Source organism: Aulostomus chinensis, chromosome 18 (assembly GCF_037954235.1).
Source record: "Aulostomus chinensis isolate RoL2024-O1b breed Wild chromosome 18, RoL_Achi_v1.0, whole genome shotgun sequence".
NCBI lineage: Eukaryota > Metazoa > Chordata > Actinopteri > Syngnathiformes > Aulostomidae > Aulostomus > Aulostomus chinensis.
In genome coordinates, this window is record NC_141337.1 from 16,949,522 (window position 1) to 16,966,521 (window position 17,000).

Here is a 17,000-nt window from a genome sequence, read left to right on the forward strand (position 1 = left end):
TTGTCCCTCTACGTTTCAGATGTGCAGGGTGCAATGTCTTCTTTTTCTAGGTATTCTTGATTTCGGAGGGTGAATACAGGCGCCGCAGCAATAGTCTGAATGAAAAAAAGTCACTTTTCGAAAATGAATATCTATGAATGCGTGTGAAATGCAGCGTAATACAGCCTCTCAAATTTTAGAATAAACCATTGCATGTGTCATTTTTGTACATATCACTATTGTGATACGCAGGTGAAGGGCATATCTGTGTGTGTACCGTGGCTGTAGTAACCTTCAGAGTCGGGCAGACTGTAGGCTGGTCTGCCGCTACTGCTGAGAGGAAATGAAGGGGGGAGATCCTCATCTGAGTCAAAGCCACTGCCAAACATAGCTCTGAAAGAGGAGACGATGGCATTCAGAAGTTAAAGCCATACCTCCGTGTGTAATATTTGATACATGAAGTTCTATCGTATGTGTTAACAGTGTGAGAGTTGTTGGTGCACTGACAGGCCGGCGTTTGCTCTGATCTTAGCCGGGTTGTCTGTGCTGATGATGAAGTAGCTCTTCTGCTTTGGGAAATCAGTGGGAAGCTCCAGGTCTGCAATCAGGTCCATCACATAGTCGTGACCCGCTAACTCCACCCACTGACCGTGCTCCTTCATCAGAACTGAACTCCCCCTCCACCAGTTGGACACTCCCCTGCAAGTTCACACATTTCAAAAGTCTTTGTATGTTGTTTTACAGTGTCATCGAGGCACTCCGTATCACCAGCTATGAGCTGGGAACAAGAAATCCTTAAATCACGAAATAGTGATACTCTAGCTTTAAGTACCAGATCTATGCCGCTAAGTGGGGGGTTTTAGGTGGAAAAATGAATCTTATTCAAGGCTTATGAATGAAAACAGCTTTAAAAAAATCGCAAATGTTTACTTCAAAAACTGCTCTCGTAACAGGTCAAACTTGGGTCCCCCTTGGCTGGCAAACAATTGGGAGTGATTATTAACCACTGACTTTTAATGAAGCGTCCAGGAGACAGGGACTTATTGCCAATTGGAATCTTTGCTGTGATTTCAACATTTCAGGTTAAGATTGTCAGATCGAAGTCCTTTCATAAACCTTGTTGACTTTTCTCCCTCCTCACAGAATCCTTGACAACTATTTACTGCAAACTGAAATCTTCTTCTGGTACTGCAGTCACAATATTACTGTCCTCACTGATGACACCAAGTTTGGTTCACTCGCCAAGGTGCAGTGGTTCTTCTCCTGTGCTACCACGTTTAGCGGTAGTGACGTTAAGGTACTTGACCGCAACCTAGCCTCTCCGTTTATTGGCTTTAATATCATTATTGGAATGAAACACATATATAATGAAAAAAATCTAAATCCAATAATCCATTTATCTGCCCATAAGTTTTCAGTAACGATATATCGAGCACCGTAAACCTAAAACACTTACAAATAAAGAAATTCATATTTAAAAAAACAAACAAAAACAAAACAAAAAAACAGGACACACCACGACATACACATGTCCGAGCAGTGCCTATCGCTGAATGAAATTCATTGAGTGTATGATTGGAACACCTGTGGTGCAGGATGTCTCCTGCTAGATCCTCGCCGCTGGTCCAGGAATGAACAGGACATAGGAAGGACCCTCCTGCAGAATGAGAGATGGGTCGATCCGATAAATGAAGAGAGCAAGTTTGGAAATCACACGATCTTTTGTTTGCTTTTAAGATAAAGAGCCTTGACAGTGCATCGCCTGATCCTGACAGGGGAATACAGGAGGTGATATTATTTTCATCTGAATGTTAAGGAGAGAAAATGGGAAATTTTAGGTCTATTTTTAGTGAGAGCTTTGCATTCAATGTCTTCGATTCATTTGCAAGTATCAAATCCCACAAAAAGTGAAGAAAGTTGAAACAGAGATCAGGAGGCTAGACCATTTGAAAGGATTTCATGTTTGAAAACGGGGAGAAAATGACAGTAATCCATCCATTTTCTATGTCGGGTTGGGGGGGCTGCAGCCTTTCCCAGCTGGTGGGGTTCTCCCTGGACGGGTCACCAGTCCATCACAGGCCATCAGGAGCAATTAGGGGTTCAGTATCTTGCTCGAGGACACTTGGTCACCAGGGGAAGTGAGGATCAAACCAGCGACCCTTAGGTTGCTAGACGCTACCGCTGAGCCAGAAGACCCAAAATGGTATCTTCATTTTTTACATGGTCGACCTTCAGCTTACCATCAAAACAATGCACATGCAACGCCATGTTAGCTTTTTTCCTATTGGCCGTCCACTCCAGCAGGGACAGTGGGTAGGTCCGTGCGGTCTCAGGGGCAGGACCGGAGCCTAACTGCATCTTCTGATTGGCTTGGATGAGTCTGTGTTGCAGCAATGCCTGGCAACCAACGGGGGCGTGGTCCGACACAAACCTGCAGAGGAGAAGATCAATCAGGATACGTCCACACACATCCAAGCCTTTATTCATTATCAAATTATTTTAGGTAGAAAAGTACCATCGAGGAAAATTTAAAAAAAAAAAAACACCTTTTTTGTTCCTTACTATCCATATGGCACTTAAACAGACTAACAATACCGATAATTAGAGTCAAGCTACAATTAGACAATGTTATTTCTAAGCTATCTAATAAACAAACCTATCTTTTAATTAGGGCCTGAGCCTGAAGCTCCTACCCTACTGTGTTTTTAAAACTACATTTTGTATTTTTTTTAACCTTTTACCTCATTTTTACTTTTATTTTGAATGAAATTTTTATCTTCACTTCTGTATGCATGAGATGGTATGTAGAAATTCTTACTTCAGCAGATACTTCTCCATCTTGTGTGACGGTGCAAAGCTGCACACACACGCCAGCAGCAGCAGCCAGCCTCTCTCAGCATTGGCAGAGTTGACGTTCCTCCACACTTGATTGACAACCTGAGCCAAAATCTCATCCTGTAACCCCGGAGACAACAGGCCCCTTTGGATGATGTAATTCCCAAACATGTTTTCCTGTGCCCCATTCAGGTGAGGGTCTCCCATGAATCGTAACACCTACAGAAAACAGCATAGAAGCATCAGGATTTACTCCCCATCAGTTTCGTGATAAATTGTTTTTTTACTGTATTTTTGTGGCATATTTGAACTTCTTCACAATCTCAAGTTCTGTTCTATCTCCAATTGGCTAACTCTTTTGCTGATTGCTCTGTCATAATTATATTGTTTTAAAATGAAATGATTCCACCCTGCGACAGACTGGCGAGCCGTCCAGGGTGTAGGGATAGGCTCCAGCCCCCCGTGACACTTAACAGATAAACAGTAAAGAAAATGGACGGCTGGATGGAAAATGGATGGATGGGATGATTCCAGATCAATACGGAGATAAAGTTTAAGATGAGGATATATTTAGATGGTCTGCCTACCATGATGAAAAGCTCCAGAGCCTCCTCCCTCAGGTTTTCCTCTACACGGGTTAGAGGTGACTCCAAGGGAGCCGTCAACATCCCAAACTTTGGTTCCTATGGCAACAAAAGATTGACAGTGCTAAAACACACACAGAAATGCACATACTTCATATCAATGCTCACGATCTAAACAAATCCACTTCAGGTGACTCATCTCTAAACAAAAACAGTCATTTTGTTGCCGTTGTGAAATTTCAAATGTCCTATCAGAGTACGGTTCAACGAGCAGGGTCAGAATAAAGTCAGTGAACGTACGCTGAGTGCGTGCCTTATCGCATCGCTTCCATTTCGAGAAAAACACAAAGAACCAGTCAGTCAACAAGATTATGACTTTGTTGTTTGAAGGTGTCTATGATTTTACAATATGTGGTCAATTCAATGACAGTCAGAAGTCTACTTTAGGACAAAATCATCATTTCCACTCTGGTACGAGAAATGCTTTCCTGTTGTGACTCCACTTCAGTGGATGCACTGACACAATGTGAGGAAATCCCAGAGGAATAACTGGAGTGGTAAAAAAACAAAAACTCACTCTGAAGTAGATCTGCACGTAGCGAGAGAAAGGGTAGTTGTTGATGTCCAGAGGCAGAGTGAGCTGATAGGAGGAGGATTCCTGGATGTGAGGAGCCTGAAGCAGAGCCAAGCAGTCACAGTGCAGCTCCCTCCTGACTGGAGACAAGAAAAAGAGATGAGGATGAACTAGCAATCAACACGTACACATAGAAGCATCGTACAATACATAGGAGCATGGTTATGACAGGACAGTTTTAACATGTTTGGTTTATTTATGACAAGCATCTTAATTTGACACAGTCACTGCTGATGAGATGAGACACACGTCGGCTGAAGAGGAGACAGAAATGAACGCACCTCCTGCTGCCTGCAGTAAATTACCCAGCTCCGCAGGGATCACCAGGTGAGTGACGTTCACCACCTCCCTCTTTGTCAGCTCCTGAAAGACTTTTTTTCTTTAGCCGATCTGCAAAGTGACTAGATTTCTTGACAATGGAGGAGAAGAGGGGAAAATAAGTCCATCTCACCACCTCTCTCCTCCTCCTCTCCTCCACAGCTTTCCTCTGGGCTTCGAACTTCATCTGCAGACAAATCACACCCTGAATATTTGAGGTTCAATCCAGACTGAGAAAATGCAAAAGCACAGGAACAAAAATAAAAGTGCAATATTTTTCTTTATTGAAGGAGGGAGTTTATGATCAGGCTGCATCCCCTGATGATGAAACACAATATAATGATTTCATATACCACTTACCTTGATGTACCTCTTGCGGCTGACATACATGTGGACGAAGGAGCGGAACCGAACTAGACTCTCCCTCATTTTCACATAGTGCTTTCTAGAAGACAGAATTGAAATAAGAGCAACATTAAATTTCACCTTTTTTGCTGTCAACAGGTCTAAGACCTACCTTCAAGATGCTTGTTGGTCTCATTTAATCCAAGAATTACAGACACCAATTCGTAACCATGGCACATTTACTTCGTTATCGAAGTATTGGCTTCTTTCTGATGGTAAAACTAAATGAACTGGTTCACTGTCATTCTTCTGTTTATTGTCTGTCAAATCAATCCCTTAAAGTGTACAAGGCTTGAAGCTGATGGACACCTCATTAGAAAGCCTCTGCACTGCGCCTGCAACCGGATGATTTTGTTGCGGAAGGCCATGTAGCGTTTCCTGATGAAGAACATGCGGGTGTAGCGCTGCAGGGTGAGAGCAGCGAGGTGACGGGAGCGCTCACGCTTACACTCCAACAGCTGGTAGATGCTCTCCTTCACAAACAACTGAAATCCACAAAAGGAGTCACTTCACATACGGATATTACTTACAGAAGAAAAAAAATGCACCCATATTATGCACAGCATAGATTAAACCATGTACTGATGGTGTATTTATCTTAAAGGAATATGCCAAACATTGTTAGAGAATATGTTTCTTTGCCATTCTTCCTGGAGCCAAACAAGACCGGTGTGTGCATGAGGGAACCGAGACCCACATGGGCCAGCTGTCCACTAGGTAGCTTAGCACAGTGAATGGTAGTGGAGGGGCGGGTTAGCGTACCTTGGTCAAAAATGATCAAATACACTTTAGTCCAAAACAATCCTTGCCTGCATTGAAAATATTGGCTTGTGCTGCACCTTCATTAACGGTTTAAAAATGTAATATATTGTAATTTTATAATTATATGCAAAGCTGGAACTGCTTTCCTGACTGGACACAGTGACTAATTATTTGTTGACAGCAGTCATGGTCAACTTTGAGAGAGGATGTGGGGGATTATTTCTGGTCAGAGAAAGACCCTGAACCTAATTTGTCTGAACCAGAACACTCAGGGAAGGACCTACAGATTTGCAAGGTAGTGGTATGCTAATATGCTTGTCCGCGACCAATCATTGTGCTAAGCTAACTAGCGGTCAACTGCAAGGGTCTCAGCTCCCTTCACACAGGAGGAGAAAAGGTTATCTCTCTTCTTGTTTGACTCCGGAGAGGATGACAATAAATGTAGTTCCCCAACATGCTGTCAGGTTTCTTTAAGTCTCCCGTTGGAGAACAGGAGCGTCTCACCTTTGTGACTCCGACGTGGTACGTGCCTGGCGTGAGAGGACACAATTTACTGAGCAGCTTCACACAGTTCTCTCCATTTGCAGCTGGAAGCTCTTGAATCCCCACCAGGGACTTATATCTGACAACCACACACACACACACACATATACAATGCATTAGTGTCTAAATAGAGCAATCTAGCAGTACATATCAACTGGTGAACACTATTCAATAACTTGTTTTCTATGAAATTTTATTCTTAAACTTAACAAATGCAGTACAAATTCTTCTTAGTTTTATTTGCTTTATCCAAAGCAGTTTGTGTTGAATATTTCCAAACTCAAGAGATGAGTGCTTCCAGACCGTCTGGATAAGCCCCCCCCCCCCCCCCCCCCCCCCCCCCGTCTGAAACGTCTGGTTGAAAGTCATCATCAAGCTAACTGGGCCTCAGCATACAGTTTGTCCTGTCATTGAATTACTTGATGATACTTCAACTGACACTTGAACATCTTAATCCATTCATACTAACATTACTAACCACTTCCAAAAGACTATATTAATCAAACATAATGTATTTATAACTAATAGCAGGCCATCTAAATATAAACAAACTGACTACATCCTTGAAATCCTTGAAAGTGCAAGTGTGCGCGCACACACACACGTACATAGACATAAATTGTTGTTAGTGTGTTGCTCCGATGTATTGTGTATTTCTATACTCAAAGTAAACATCGAAAATGAAATGAATTCATGAAAACAAAAGAGGTATGACATTTTTTCAAGCTGAAATGATCATTTTTGCTGATCCATACTCTCAACTATGTCATTATATATCATCATAATTACGTGGGCTTTCTGTTTAAGATGACAACAGTCTTTCTGTCTTTTCATGAATCGCATTGCTTCCCCTGCTAACAAGCCCTATGGGCCCAGAACAAACAGTTTGCTACTTGAAGAGTAACACACAAGCACAGTTATGTATTTTACCTGAAGAGGAAGACATAGAATGGCATTCTGACAGGGTAACCCTCCCTGCGGATCCTTATGGTCTCCAGGATGCCAGAGTGTCGCAGCTGGCTGCTGACCAGCTCATCCTCAAACACGACGGGTTGCTAAACACAGACGTATACAAATGCATGTAAATATGATTACCAAAAAAAGACTGCTGAGCAGCACGCAAAGGAATAGAAAACATTAGAATAAGGTACCTTCATATTATTTGGCTTAATACAGCGAACAAAAAAAGGGTTGCACCTGAAACAGAAGACCAAAAGCAACTTCAGTAAACGAATCCATTTTCTTTTTTTAATGAAGGTTATTTACTTATTAAACTAAAAAGAAAATAACAGACATGCTAGAATCTTTTTTTCATTCCCATGTATTTTACCTCTCCATCTTCTCCACCAGCTCCAGCAGGGACTGTTGGAACTTGCTGCTGACAGTGGGAGCTTGATATTTCCTGGTGACTGTGCTGCTCTTCCTCACATGACCTCCTCTCGCCTGACCCATGAGCTCTGCATGAGCCAGGAAGAGGTTGGATACCATCTAAAAAAAAATAAAAATAAACAAGACACAATAAGAATACTCAATAATTTTACCATGTTTTTGTTGCTGTTTTTTTTAAAATTCACAAGTTTATTTACAAGGCCATTCATTCATTCATGCTATTCTCACCTTGTTCTTGCTTTGAATGAAGAGGTCCAGGACGTCCTGGCGGACCTGGTCGTAGTTTTTATCGAGGAATTTATAAACCTGCATCATTGACATCAAGAAACATTGGGAAATGTGAGTTACTCTTCTTTTCTTGCAGAAGTGTGACAGTTTCTTTTGCACAGATTATGTCAGTCTGAATCAAAAGTTTTATGAAGCATTGTGTTTTTGTCACTATATTTTCAACAAATGAGAATGTTAGCTGTCAGCGCCAACTTAAGCAGAGGGAATCCAATCAACTTCATTGCTAAAAGCATGTTTCATCACATGAGATGAACCTACCTGATAGGAGACGCGACCAGCAAAGTGCTTGATGGTGAACTCTGGATGGGGCATCTTTGGCTTCACATACAGTGGGTTGTTGCCATGGTGATAGTGACACTTTTGGAGAAATGTATGGTCTGTCGCCTGGTAACAGAATTGACAAATATTTAATTTGTGTGTGTAACAGATGTGTTTTCATGTTAAAGTCCCCACCACCAGCACCTGTGGGAAACAGCTCTGGTCATCCAGAATCCTCAGTATCCCATGAGGCTTTGCTGCGATGAGGTCCATGCAGGGCTGGTTGTCATTAAATGGGATGTCCTGCCAGGGAATTTGTTCCCTGCTGTACTCCTCCTGTATGGGGATCACTCACTCATCAGCACAGTGCAAAACTTGACATCAAAAATAGACAATTAGTCTTCAATAACATTTGTTTTTACTTATTTTTATGTATATCTATAAAACCTTTTATTCTCTAACCCTGAAAAGATCACCAGTTTATCATAGGGCTTTATACTCTTTTGCTATTTTTATTTTTATTGTCTTAATTAAAACAAATCTTGCTGTAAATGGTTGCATCACCAAACAAACATTATGCACGCACTCTATAATTTGAGTGTGACATGGAGAATGTGTGTGAGTAACTGGGTGTGCCTGCAGGTGTGACGTCGACTCACCTGTTCTGCCCTGAATACGATCTTGTTAAAGAAGAACTGCAAGTACTCGTTTGCATAATTAATGCAAAGCTGCTCAAAGCTGTTGAAGGCCAGATCCTGTTGTTACCAAACACACACAAACACGCACACAGTGTGACTCAATATGTGTCATCATCGGGTGTGAGCAGGGATTATTCTCCGCAGTGTAACTCTAGAAAGTGTCGGATAGATCCTGTGGGGGAAAGCACAAACGCACAAGAAGTGTAATTTACCTCAAATCCGTAAATGTCGAGGATGGAGATGGAGAGAGTGTGTTGGTGAGGATACACCTGAGCGTTGATCCTCTCTGTTAACCAGTGGAAGAGCAGTGAGTACAGGATCTTGGCAACGGCATCTCTGAGGGACACAGTTTTGTTTTTGAAAATCATAGAAATATTGGATGCAGATGACGGCGCTGATGTCATCGAAAATTTCGTGACTTTAACGGGACAAGCTGTCAGTGATATTTTCTTGTCAAGTTGGGACACGCACTTGGGAGAAACACAACAACTCTTCTCGTATGTTGGATATGTATAGTAAGACTCACCTGGCATCTACAGCACTTTCCACAGTCAGCGGGGTATAAATCTTGTCCCTCATGGTCTCCTGGGGAGACGACAGCAGGGTCAGTTACGCATGCAAGGGGTGCATGCAAAATATACTTGGCTGGCTCTTCCTGCATTTTGGAGTCACAAAGAAGTGATGCAGGAGGGAAATAACACCTTTGTGAGCTCAAGACATCTATCTATATGACTAAATATCTGTACACACACACACACACACACACACACACACACACACACACACACACACACACATACAGGGAATTTCCATACAAACAATGACAGATTAATGCATAGAAGAATACTGACTGTGACTTTATAGGTGATGGCTCTCTGGAGTCCCTCTGGAGAAATCTGCAGCAGCTCTGCCACCACTCGGATCTCCTGAGCACTCACCACTGCCGCCACCTCCTGGCCATCAGCCTGTGGTGCAACGGGGGGGGGTGATATTGGTGATATTCAATCTTTTGAATCATCCTGTACTTATGAAGTAAAGCCCATTCTTTTTCATGTTCATTGTTTTAGACTTTTTATAAATGTGTGTGTGTGTGTGTGTGTGTGTGTGTGTGTGTGTGTGTGTGTGTGTGTGTGTGTGTGTGTAATATATATATAAATCATCACAGTGGGAGCAAGACCTCATGTCTCTGAAAGTAGACATTGCCCAGGTGCAGAATAGAAGACAAGACTCTGAAGATGGCCGACTGGTCATCAGGGGTGAAGTGGAGGATTTCCATGGCAGCAAGCAGACGCCGGAAGTCCTCTGAATCACTCTTTCCTGTTATCCCACAATCGCCTCCCTGTATGGGCAGTAATATTCTTAACATCATTTGGATGAGTCAGAACAACATTCTTAAAAAGTCTTAACACTCTCAGAAAAATGCTGCTGCAACATTTTTCCTGCCTGGTTGAGGTAAAAGTAGGTCTCTGCCTCTTGGAGATAGAAAGCCTGCTTCTGCTGCAAGGGAAGCCCTGCCAGCATCTCGTAGAAAATGTGGTAATTCCTCTCATCTTTGGCCTGAGGAAAAAAGAAACACTACCTTAATAGGAAATTATGACATATAAAGAGTCATCGAGGGTGTTGTTGTGCCTGCATCACCTGGAAGACGATACGGGACTTTTCCAATAGATACTGAGAGGTTATGGCACCACTAATCACACCACTGGACAGAGAGAGACAGAGGAGTGATCAGATGGGAGATGGAGGGAAATCCTTTCCACAGGTTTTATACTCACTCCTCCAGAAAGACTTCAATGAATTTCCCAAAGCGACTGGAATTATCATTCCTCACAGTTTTGGCATTTCCAAAAGATTCCAAGAGAGGAGCTGCCTCAAGTATCTATCCAAGCACACAGAAAATAAATCAACAACCTGTGTCATCTGGGGCCAAACGTCTGAATCTGCTCGGAACTTTCAGAGGATGTTTTTTAACACTGTTCTTTAATGCAGGTTTCGCTAAAACGTATCATAGGTTGTTTCTGTAAAAGTTGTTTAAAGCTCAAAAAATTGAAAAGAAAAAACAGTCGAAGCAAAAAGAAACTACTAATCTTTTATGAATGATGACACACACCACAGCACAACACAGCACCCTGCTATTCATAAGGTCATGTATATGAAGATGAACTGTAAATATGACACACGAGTCATGCAGGGAACCCCCGCTACCTCTATCTGCCACCAGGGAGAACCAGCAGACATGGAAAAGAAACATGCAGGGATATTAGTCAGCAAGACAGGGAAATGTGTGTCGTTATGTACGTTTCTGTGTGTGGGTTTTGTACCTGTTGCGTAAGATTGGATTTGTGGTGTATTGCTGCCAGGTAACGAAGAACTAGTTTGGTGGCCTCTGTTTTTCCAGACCCGCTCTCCCCACTGAAACGCAGCGACACAGACTCAGGGCAGGGACCACACCGTCGCAGCTCAATCATCTCTGACGTTTTAGCGTGCAAATGCTTTTGTCATCTTTTCAAGATGCTTTGTATCAAAGCTTTTTTCAGTGGTTATTAATGAACACGTGATGGATCATCCTTCAACTAATATAAAAATGTGATACAGATAGATTATATGATTGATTCATGAAGAAATTAATAGTAATTACACCATTTTTATGTCTCAACACCTGTGAAAGTCATGAGACATAGAAATTGGGCCCTTTTTGTCATCCATGCCGCCAGGCGGTATGTGGATGGTGCTGTGGCTGTGGCTCGTAATCAGAGAGCAAACCACAGCGCAAAGAAGCCGTCATTAGACACCTAATTACTCATTGGTGTGTTTGAGGAGTGACATCACTCAAAGCAATCTGAGTGCCTCGTGTCACACTTTTAGAGCCCAGAGTGCACCAGGACTTGGTGTGTTGCTCTTTCAGTGGTGGACACGTTCCAACCCAAGAGAAGCGAACGCTTCTCATCTGAAGAAACGGACCTCCTCGTGAGGATGATGGTCGACGAGCATCTATGTTCATATAAGAGGGAAGCAGGAGTCCACTGGAGCCATCAGAGGTGAAGCAGGTCTGGGGGGAGGTGACGGCCAGTGTCTCCACATGAACAGGCATCAATAGAAGCACATTGCAGTGGTGCACATCTGCTCATCTGATTGATGCTCCCCTTAAATACAATCACACATGACACCAATGACCAAAGACCAGCCTCTTCTTGGTCTATGGTGCTCACCTTTTCTGGTGTTCCTAAATAGCAATGTGCCATGGTTGCCCCAGACCACACCTCATTAACAGACTGAAGCACCTGTTGTTGCAGACGGAGCACATGTCCGTTTGCTAGTCAAGGGCAAAGGAGCTTGGCATGAAAACATCATTTCTGCCAGCTTGAATCCAGCAATGATGCCCATGCTTGACCAAGCCCCAGCTTGCGCCATGCGTAAAATAGGACCAATGATGTTTTTTTTTTAGGTTGTCCATCTTTATGTCCCATTCTTATGAACGTGATATCTCTGGAACACCTTGAGGGATTTTTTTCTTCTTCAAATGTGGCTTTCATGTCTAATGGGTCTCAAGGGTGGACTGAAAACATTTTGGTGGTCAAAGGACATTGTCACAGACACCTTACGGAAATTCCTTCAAATGTCGTCTCAAGACTCAGGGATGACCTGAAATACTACAAAAGGCATACATCATGGAGGCATATAACCGAGCAATGCAGTATTTTTAGTCATAACAGTTAGGAATGAAATTGGAGCTTGACTACTGTACATCTACTGTACTGTACAAGTTTTTTTGGATTTAGCACATTCACATATTTCATGGACCTGAGTCTATGGTCCTGTAGTAAACCACTTGTTAAATGGTACACAAATATTTTGATAGATAAAGGAAGGTTCACTTTGCTGATGTGTTTGAGTATCATTTGCTAAGCTTTTAATAATAAATTTCAGTGTCAATTATTTGATCCTTCTGACCTATACACTCATCCTCCTGGAAACTTATTCGACAACAGGGGATGTGAGACCTGGCTCATCTTGCATTAAGTAATGGCACTTTTATGTTAAACCACCTGTAACATTCAGACACACACACACACACACACACACACACACACACACACACACACACACACACACACACACACACACACACTTGGGCTTCAATGCTGACAGCCTATTACTTATCTAAATACCAGTATTACAGGGGGATTTGGGAACTTAGACTCACCTTAACTGTACTCCAATATACGGTTTTGTCTCATTGAGCTGTTTAGCTACAAACTGACCCATTACTGATCAGGACTCAGTTTCCCCTTCACGTTCACTCAGCGACACACACAAGAGCGGGGTCCGCACACTTGTACTCTGAAACACAATCTGCTCCTGTCTCTGAGCTGGCTGGGCTTCCCTTACAGGTGTCTCTTTCCCAACACAGCTTGACTGTTCCAGGTGAGTGTAGGTGTGACGCTTTTGTATAACCCAACAATGTGTATTCATGTCAGAATGAAATGATTCTATGTGTGTGTGGACATATTAGTGTGTTTCTCCAGTTGTGATCTGTGATAGATGGGTGGAAGTGCAAGAGAAGAACGGGATAGGTTTTACAATATGTGGAGCCAAGTCAACCACAGACACGCATGAATTGTAACGAACTCATCCTGCTGGAGAACATTTAAAGAGTGAGGAAGGTCATTGAAGGTGATGAAAACTGCAGATGAGTGAGGATTTTAAAGATTTCTTACCTTATTATTATGACCTGGTTGTGTTTGGCATCCATCATTTTGGAATAAGCAGTGTTTGCTATGGCAAACAAATGTCTGAAGGAGAAAGACAAGTTGCATCAACCTCTGAGAATAGTAATAGCACATAAATCAGAGGCCATTATTGTTCTTTCCCTAATTTTCCATCTTTCAGTCCTCTTACCTCCCCTCTTTCTTTTGGTTCTTTCATAAATTTCTTTACTCATGACCCATCCACTGTCTTTACACCATTGATGCATTCATTTTTTTCTTGTTTTCATGCTCTCTCAACTATTATCACCAAGATGCAATATGTTTTATTACACAAAACTGTGTCTAGTGATGCCAAATAAAATTACATAACAAATCTAGCTGTATCTGTTGGATTTTTGAAGTATGCTGAGAATGACATTTCTCATATTCAAGCTGTATCTAGCTTTGATGGTCTCGTATTTAAGAAAAGTGGGATGAAATTATCCTCACACCAGAGTGTACAAGTGTTCCTATGACTTACGGAGGGTTCTCTCCCAGAGCACGACCCTTGTACAACAGCACCATGTCCGTCCCATAGATGTTATACATCTTGTAGGGATTCACAGAAACCAGAATACTACCTATGTAAGTCTGAAAGAAAAGAAAGTATGAAGAGAAAAAAAGAAGTTAAAAAACAAAATTAATAGATCTATTTGTAAAATCAACGCTTAGCCTCAAACTCTGTAAAATGAGACCACATTTACAGGACACTTACGTAAATAAGCTCTCTCTCAAACCTTTTTTTCAGGTTCAGGAGAACTGCCCCTTCATGCATCTCACTAGTAAAGGCAACAAGACAAAGGTATTTAAATATATTACGACACATCAAATATCACCATCATCTGAATCTTGTGACCCATAATGTCTTTTAGTTTTGAAAAAGAAGTGGTTGTTTGTTTGCATGGCATTGAGCTCATTCTGTATACAAAAGCAGTCGATGTCCATTTTCTGTCTTTCTTTTTAGATTTTATTGTCGCACTTATCATTTTTATGTCTTCCTGTTGCAAAGTGTTCACAATTTGTTGCTTACTCTAGCTGAGTCATGTCCTCTGTGCCATCATCCTCTCGTTGCTCCCTTTGAACCATGGTGGGCAGACTTCTGATTGAGTACATCTAAAACATACAAACACACTGAGGGATGAAGACATGCAAGTACACACCTCGGCATAAAAACGCTCGTGCCCACAAAGTGCCTACAAATAATTATGAATGTATCAAATCTTTCCCATTTGTGTTATTCTAATGTTACCAGAACCCCCATTCGCCTGCCCAAATTTTCACAAGTTAAAATCAGCAATTCTTCAAAATTACAACATAAACATACAGACTCATCATGTTTTCAGTACTGTGCCCAACTTTATCCAGGTTTTAAATGTGAGCTGTCATAAAACGGTCATGAAATTCTAGAACTTTTACCTTGTCAAACCAGTGCCCGTGTGGTTCCCCCTCCCTGCTCAGATTCCACTCCCCTGGGTCATCTCCCGTGTGTCCCTGACCCAACAAGTTTTTGGGGTCCAGCCTTTCCCCATTTCTACCCATAGACCACTTATTGAGGTTCTGCACTGTCCCATGAGGTAACAGCCTCTCCGCATCCCACACATCCATATTTTGTCCTGAGGCTTCAACTCCAGGGCCATGTGCCCAGTGCTGTTCAGGGCCAGAGCCCTGGACCTGAGGTGGCACTACAGCATATGAGGAGGGTAGACGGTAAGATGCCCCCCGTAGGAGAGGATTCTGCAGAGCACCAGATAGATCAAATGAGCGTGGCTCCGGGGGGCTAGGGGCACCTAGCCGTGTCATGATATTACCATCAGGTAGATGGTACTTTGCTGTGCGAAGGTTTGGATTTTTTGACAAAGCATTTGACAGGTCCGGTGTTTGTGGGGTAGAGAGACGCTGGGGCCGGTTCATCAGAGTACCATTTGGTAAACGGTAGGTAGCAGATCTGAGGTTCTGGTTGCGAAGAGCATTAGAAAGGTCAAGAGAGTGTGACTTAGGGGTATTATCAGAACCAGGTTGCCTCAACAGTGATGTGTTTGAGAGTTTGAAAGAAGCCCCACGAATGTTGGAGTTTAGCAGGGCACCAGAGAGCACCGGTCCAGAGGAAGTAGTTGTGGAAGATTGAGTTTGGTTCTTTGAAAAAAATGATGATCCATGTGGGAGCTGAAACTTTGCCTTCCGCAGATTAGCATTCATCAGGGCACTAGATAGCCCTGGTGTTGATACTGTACTCTCAGGGTTCTGTGTCTCCTCTCCTGGACGTACTAGAATTGAGCCATCTGGTATTTGATAAGATGCCTTACGAACATTAGGATTGAGAAGAGCAGTGGAGAGCATAGGAGATGAAACTGTGACAGGTTCAGCCGCTGGCTCATTTCTTGTAATCAGAGTCCCATCAGGCAGCCTATATGTAGCTTTACGGACATTTGGGTTCAACAGTGCAGAGGAAAGCATAGGTGAGGAAGGAGAGACAGCAGTTGTTGGCTCTGTCCTGGTTACTAGTGTGCCATCAGGCAAGCGATATTTGACTTGTTGCAAGCTGGGATTGAGCAAGGCAGAAGACAGCATAGGGGAAAGGGGCAATGGCTCTGAGGAAGGTCCAGCCTGTTCAGTTCTGGTTACCAGTGAACCATCAGGTAGTTGATATGTAGCCTGACGCAGACCTGGGTTCTGCAGAGCATTGGAAAGCACAGGAGGTGACAGCATTCCACCACTATCACCACTTCTGTCATTCATAGTAGCCGGCATCCTACCAGGGAACTGGGGTCTTGAAAAAGGGCTACCTGAAAGGTTAAACATGGATCCCTGGATTTGGGAGGTCTGTAGTCTACCCGAGAGAAGTGCAGAGGTACCGCTAACAGTCCCTGGTTGAGGTGTGGTGGGAGGAAAAGTAGGGGAGGCATGGGGCATGGGGGAGAAATGTCGCTGGAGGGGTGAGGCAAAAGAGGCAATACGTAGCTGGGAGGAAAGCATACTAGAAGACAAGTGCGGGGAAGATGGAATAGAGGGGGCAGGAGATGATGCTGCATGAGGAGGTGACTGGACAGTTGTATAGGGGTTTGCATTGTGTTGTAGAGGAGCTGTGTAGGAGGCACTGTGCAAATGGGAGTTCTGCATCAAAGCATTGGATAAACCAACAGTCACATCATGGCTTGCCAGGACATCAGCTGATATCTCTCCCTGCCCACCAGGTTTAGGGGAAGTACTCCTCTGTAATGGTGTGTTGTTACTTGGATTCTGTGCATAAGGGTTCTGGATCATACGTCCCAGATAAGGTGAATGGGGTGCAGTGGGAGGAAGACTTTGGGGAAAGACCTCCGGCTGTCTTAGGTGGAAAGAGGGCCTCTGTAAAGCAGCGGAGTGAGGGATGGAGGAAGGAACAGGAGAGGATGGAAAGCGACCACCTACCACCTGAGGGTTTGGTAAAGCATTTGTGAGCAGTGGGGATGGGCCTGGCTCTATCATTGTGTAGTCATACTGTCTTATGCCCTGAGAGGGTGGGAGAGAGCCTGGAGGAAGATCAGAGTAAGATACTGTAGGTTGAAAAGATGTTCTACTT

General features: G+C 43.1%; 1 protein-coding gene across 1 annotated transcript in view; it reads right to left on the reverse strand.

Annotated features, from left to right (window-relative positions):
- The window catches only part of myo15aa (myosin XVAa), a 46,894-nt gene that overhangs the window by 20,964 nt on the left and 8,930 nt on the right, over positions 1-17,000 (reverse strand). Inside the window, exons 2-32 of the mRNA XM_086186314.1 lie at positions 14,472-14,554; positions 14,157-14,220; positions 13,923-14,032; positions 13,412-13,486; positions 11,015-11,105; positions 10,469-10,572; positions 10,332-10,395; positions 10,137-10,250; positions 9,871-10,032; positions 9,545-9,658; positions 9,220-9,278; positions 8,906-9,029; positions 8,655-8,750; positions 8,200-8,331; positions 7,996-8,121; positions 7,678-7,755; positions 7,391-7,548; positions 7,212-7,257; positions 6,991-7,115; positions 6,022-6,139; positions 5,065-5,240; positions 4,711-4,795; positions 4,484-4,537; positions 4,314-4,395; positions 3,976-4,112; positions 3,402-3,497; positions 2,798-3,033; positions 2,220-2,410; positions 1,564-1,636; positions 487-678; positions 257-372 (exon numbers count right to left, since the gene is read on the reverse strand). Of these exons, the coding sequence (XP_086042440.1) occupies positions 257-372; positions 487-678; positions 1,564-1,636; positions 2,220-2,410; positions 2,798-3,033; positions 3,402-3,497; positions 3,976-4,112; positions 4,314-4,395; positions 4,484-4,537; positions 4,711-4,795; positions 5,065-5,240; positions 6,022-6,139; positions 6,991-7,115; positions 7,212-7,257; positions 7,391-7,548; positions 7,678-7,755; positions 7,996-8,121; positions 8,200-8,331; positions 8,655-8,750; positions 8,906-9,029; positions 9,220-9,278; positions 9,545-9,658; positions 9,871-10,032; positions 10,137-10,250; positions 10,332-10,395; positions 10,469-10,572; positions 11,015-11,105; positions 13,412-13,486; positions 13,923-14,032; positions 14,157-14,220; positions 14,472-14,554 (3,481 nt within the window). The remainder of the gene's footprint in view (positions 1-256; positions 373-486; positions 679-1,563; positions 1,637-2,219; positions 2,411-2,797; positions 3,034-3,401; positions 3,498-3,975; positions 4,113-4,313; positions 4,396-4,483; positions 4,538-4,710; positions 4,796-5,064; positions 5,241-6,021; positions 6,140-6,990; positions 7,116-7,211; positions 7,258-7,390; positions 7,549-7,677; positions 7,756-7,995; positions 8,122-8,199; positions 8,332-8,654; positions 8,751-8,905; positions 9,030-9,219; positions 9,279-9,544; positions 9,659-9,870; positions 10,033-10,136; positions 10,251-10,331; positions 10,396-10,468; positions 10,573-11,014; positions 11,106-13,411; positions 13,487-13,922; positions 14,033-14,156; positions 14,221-14,471; positions 14,555-17,000) is intronic.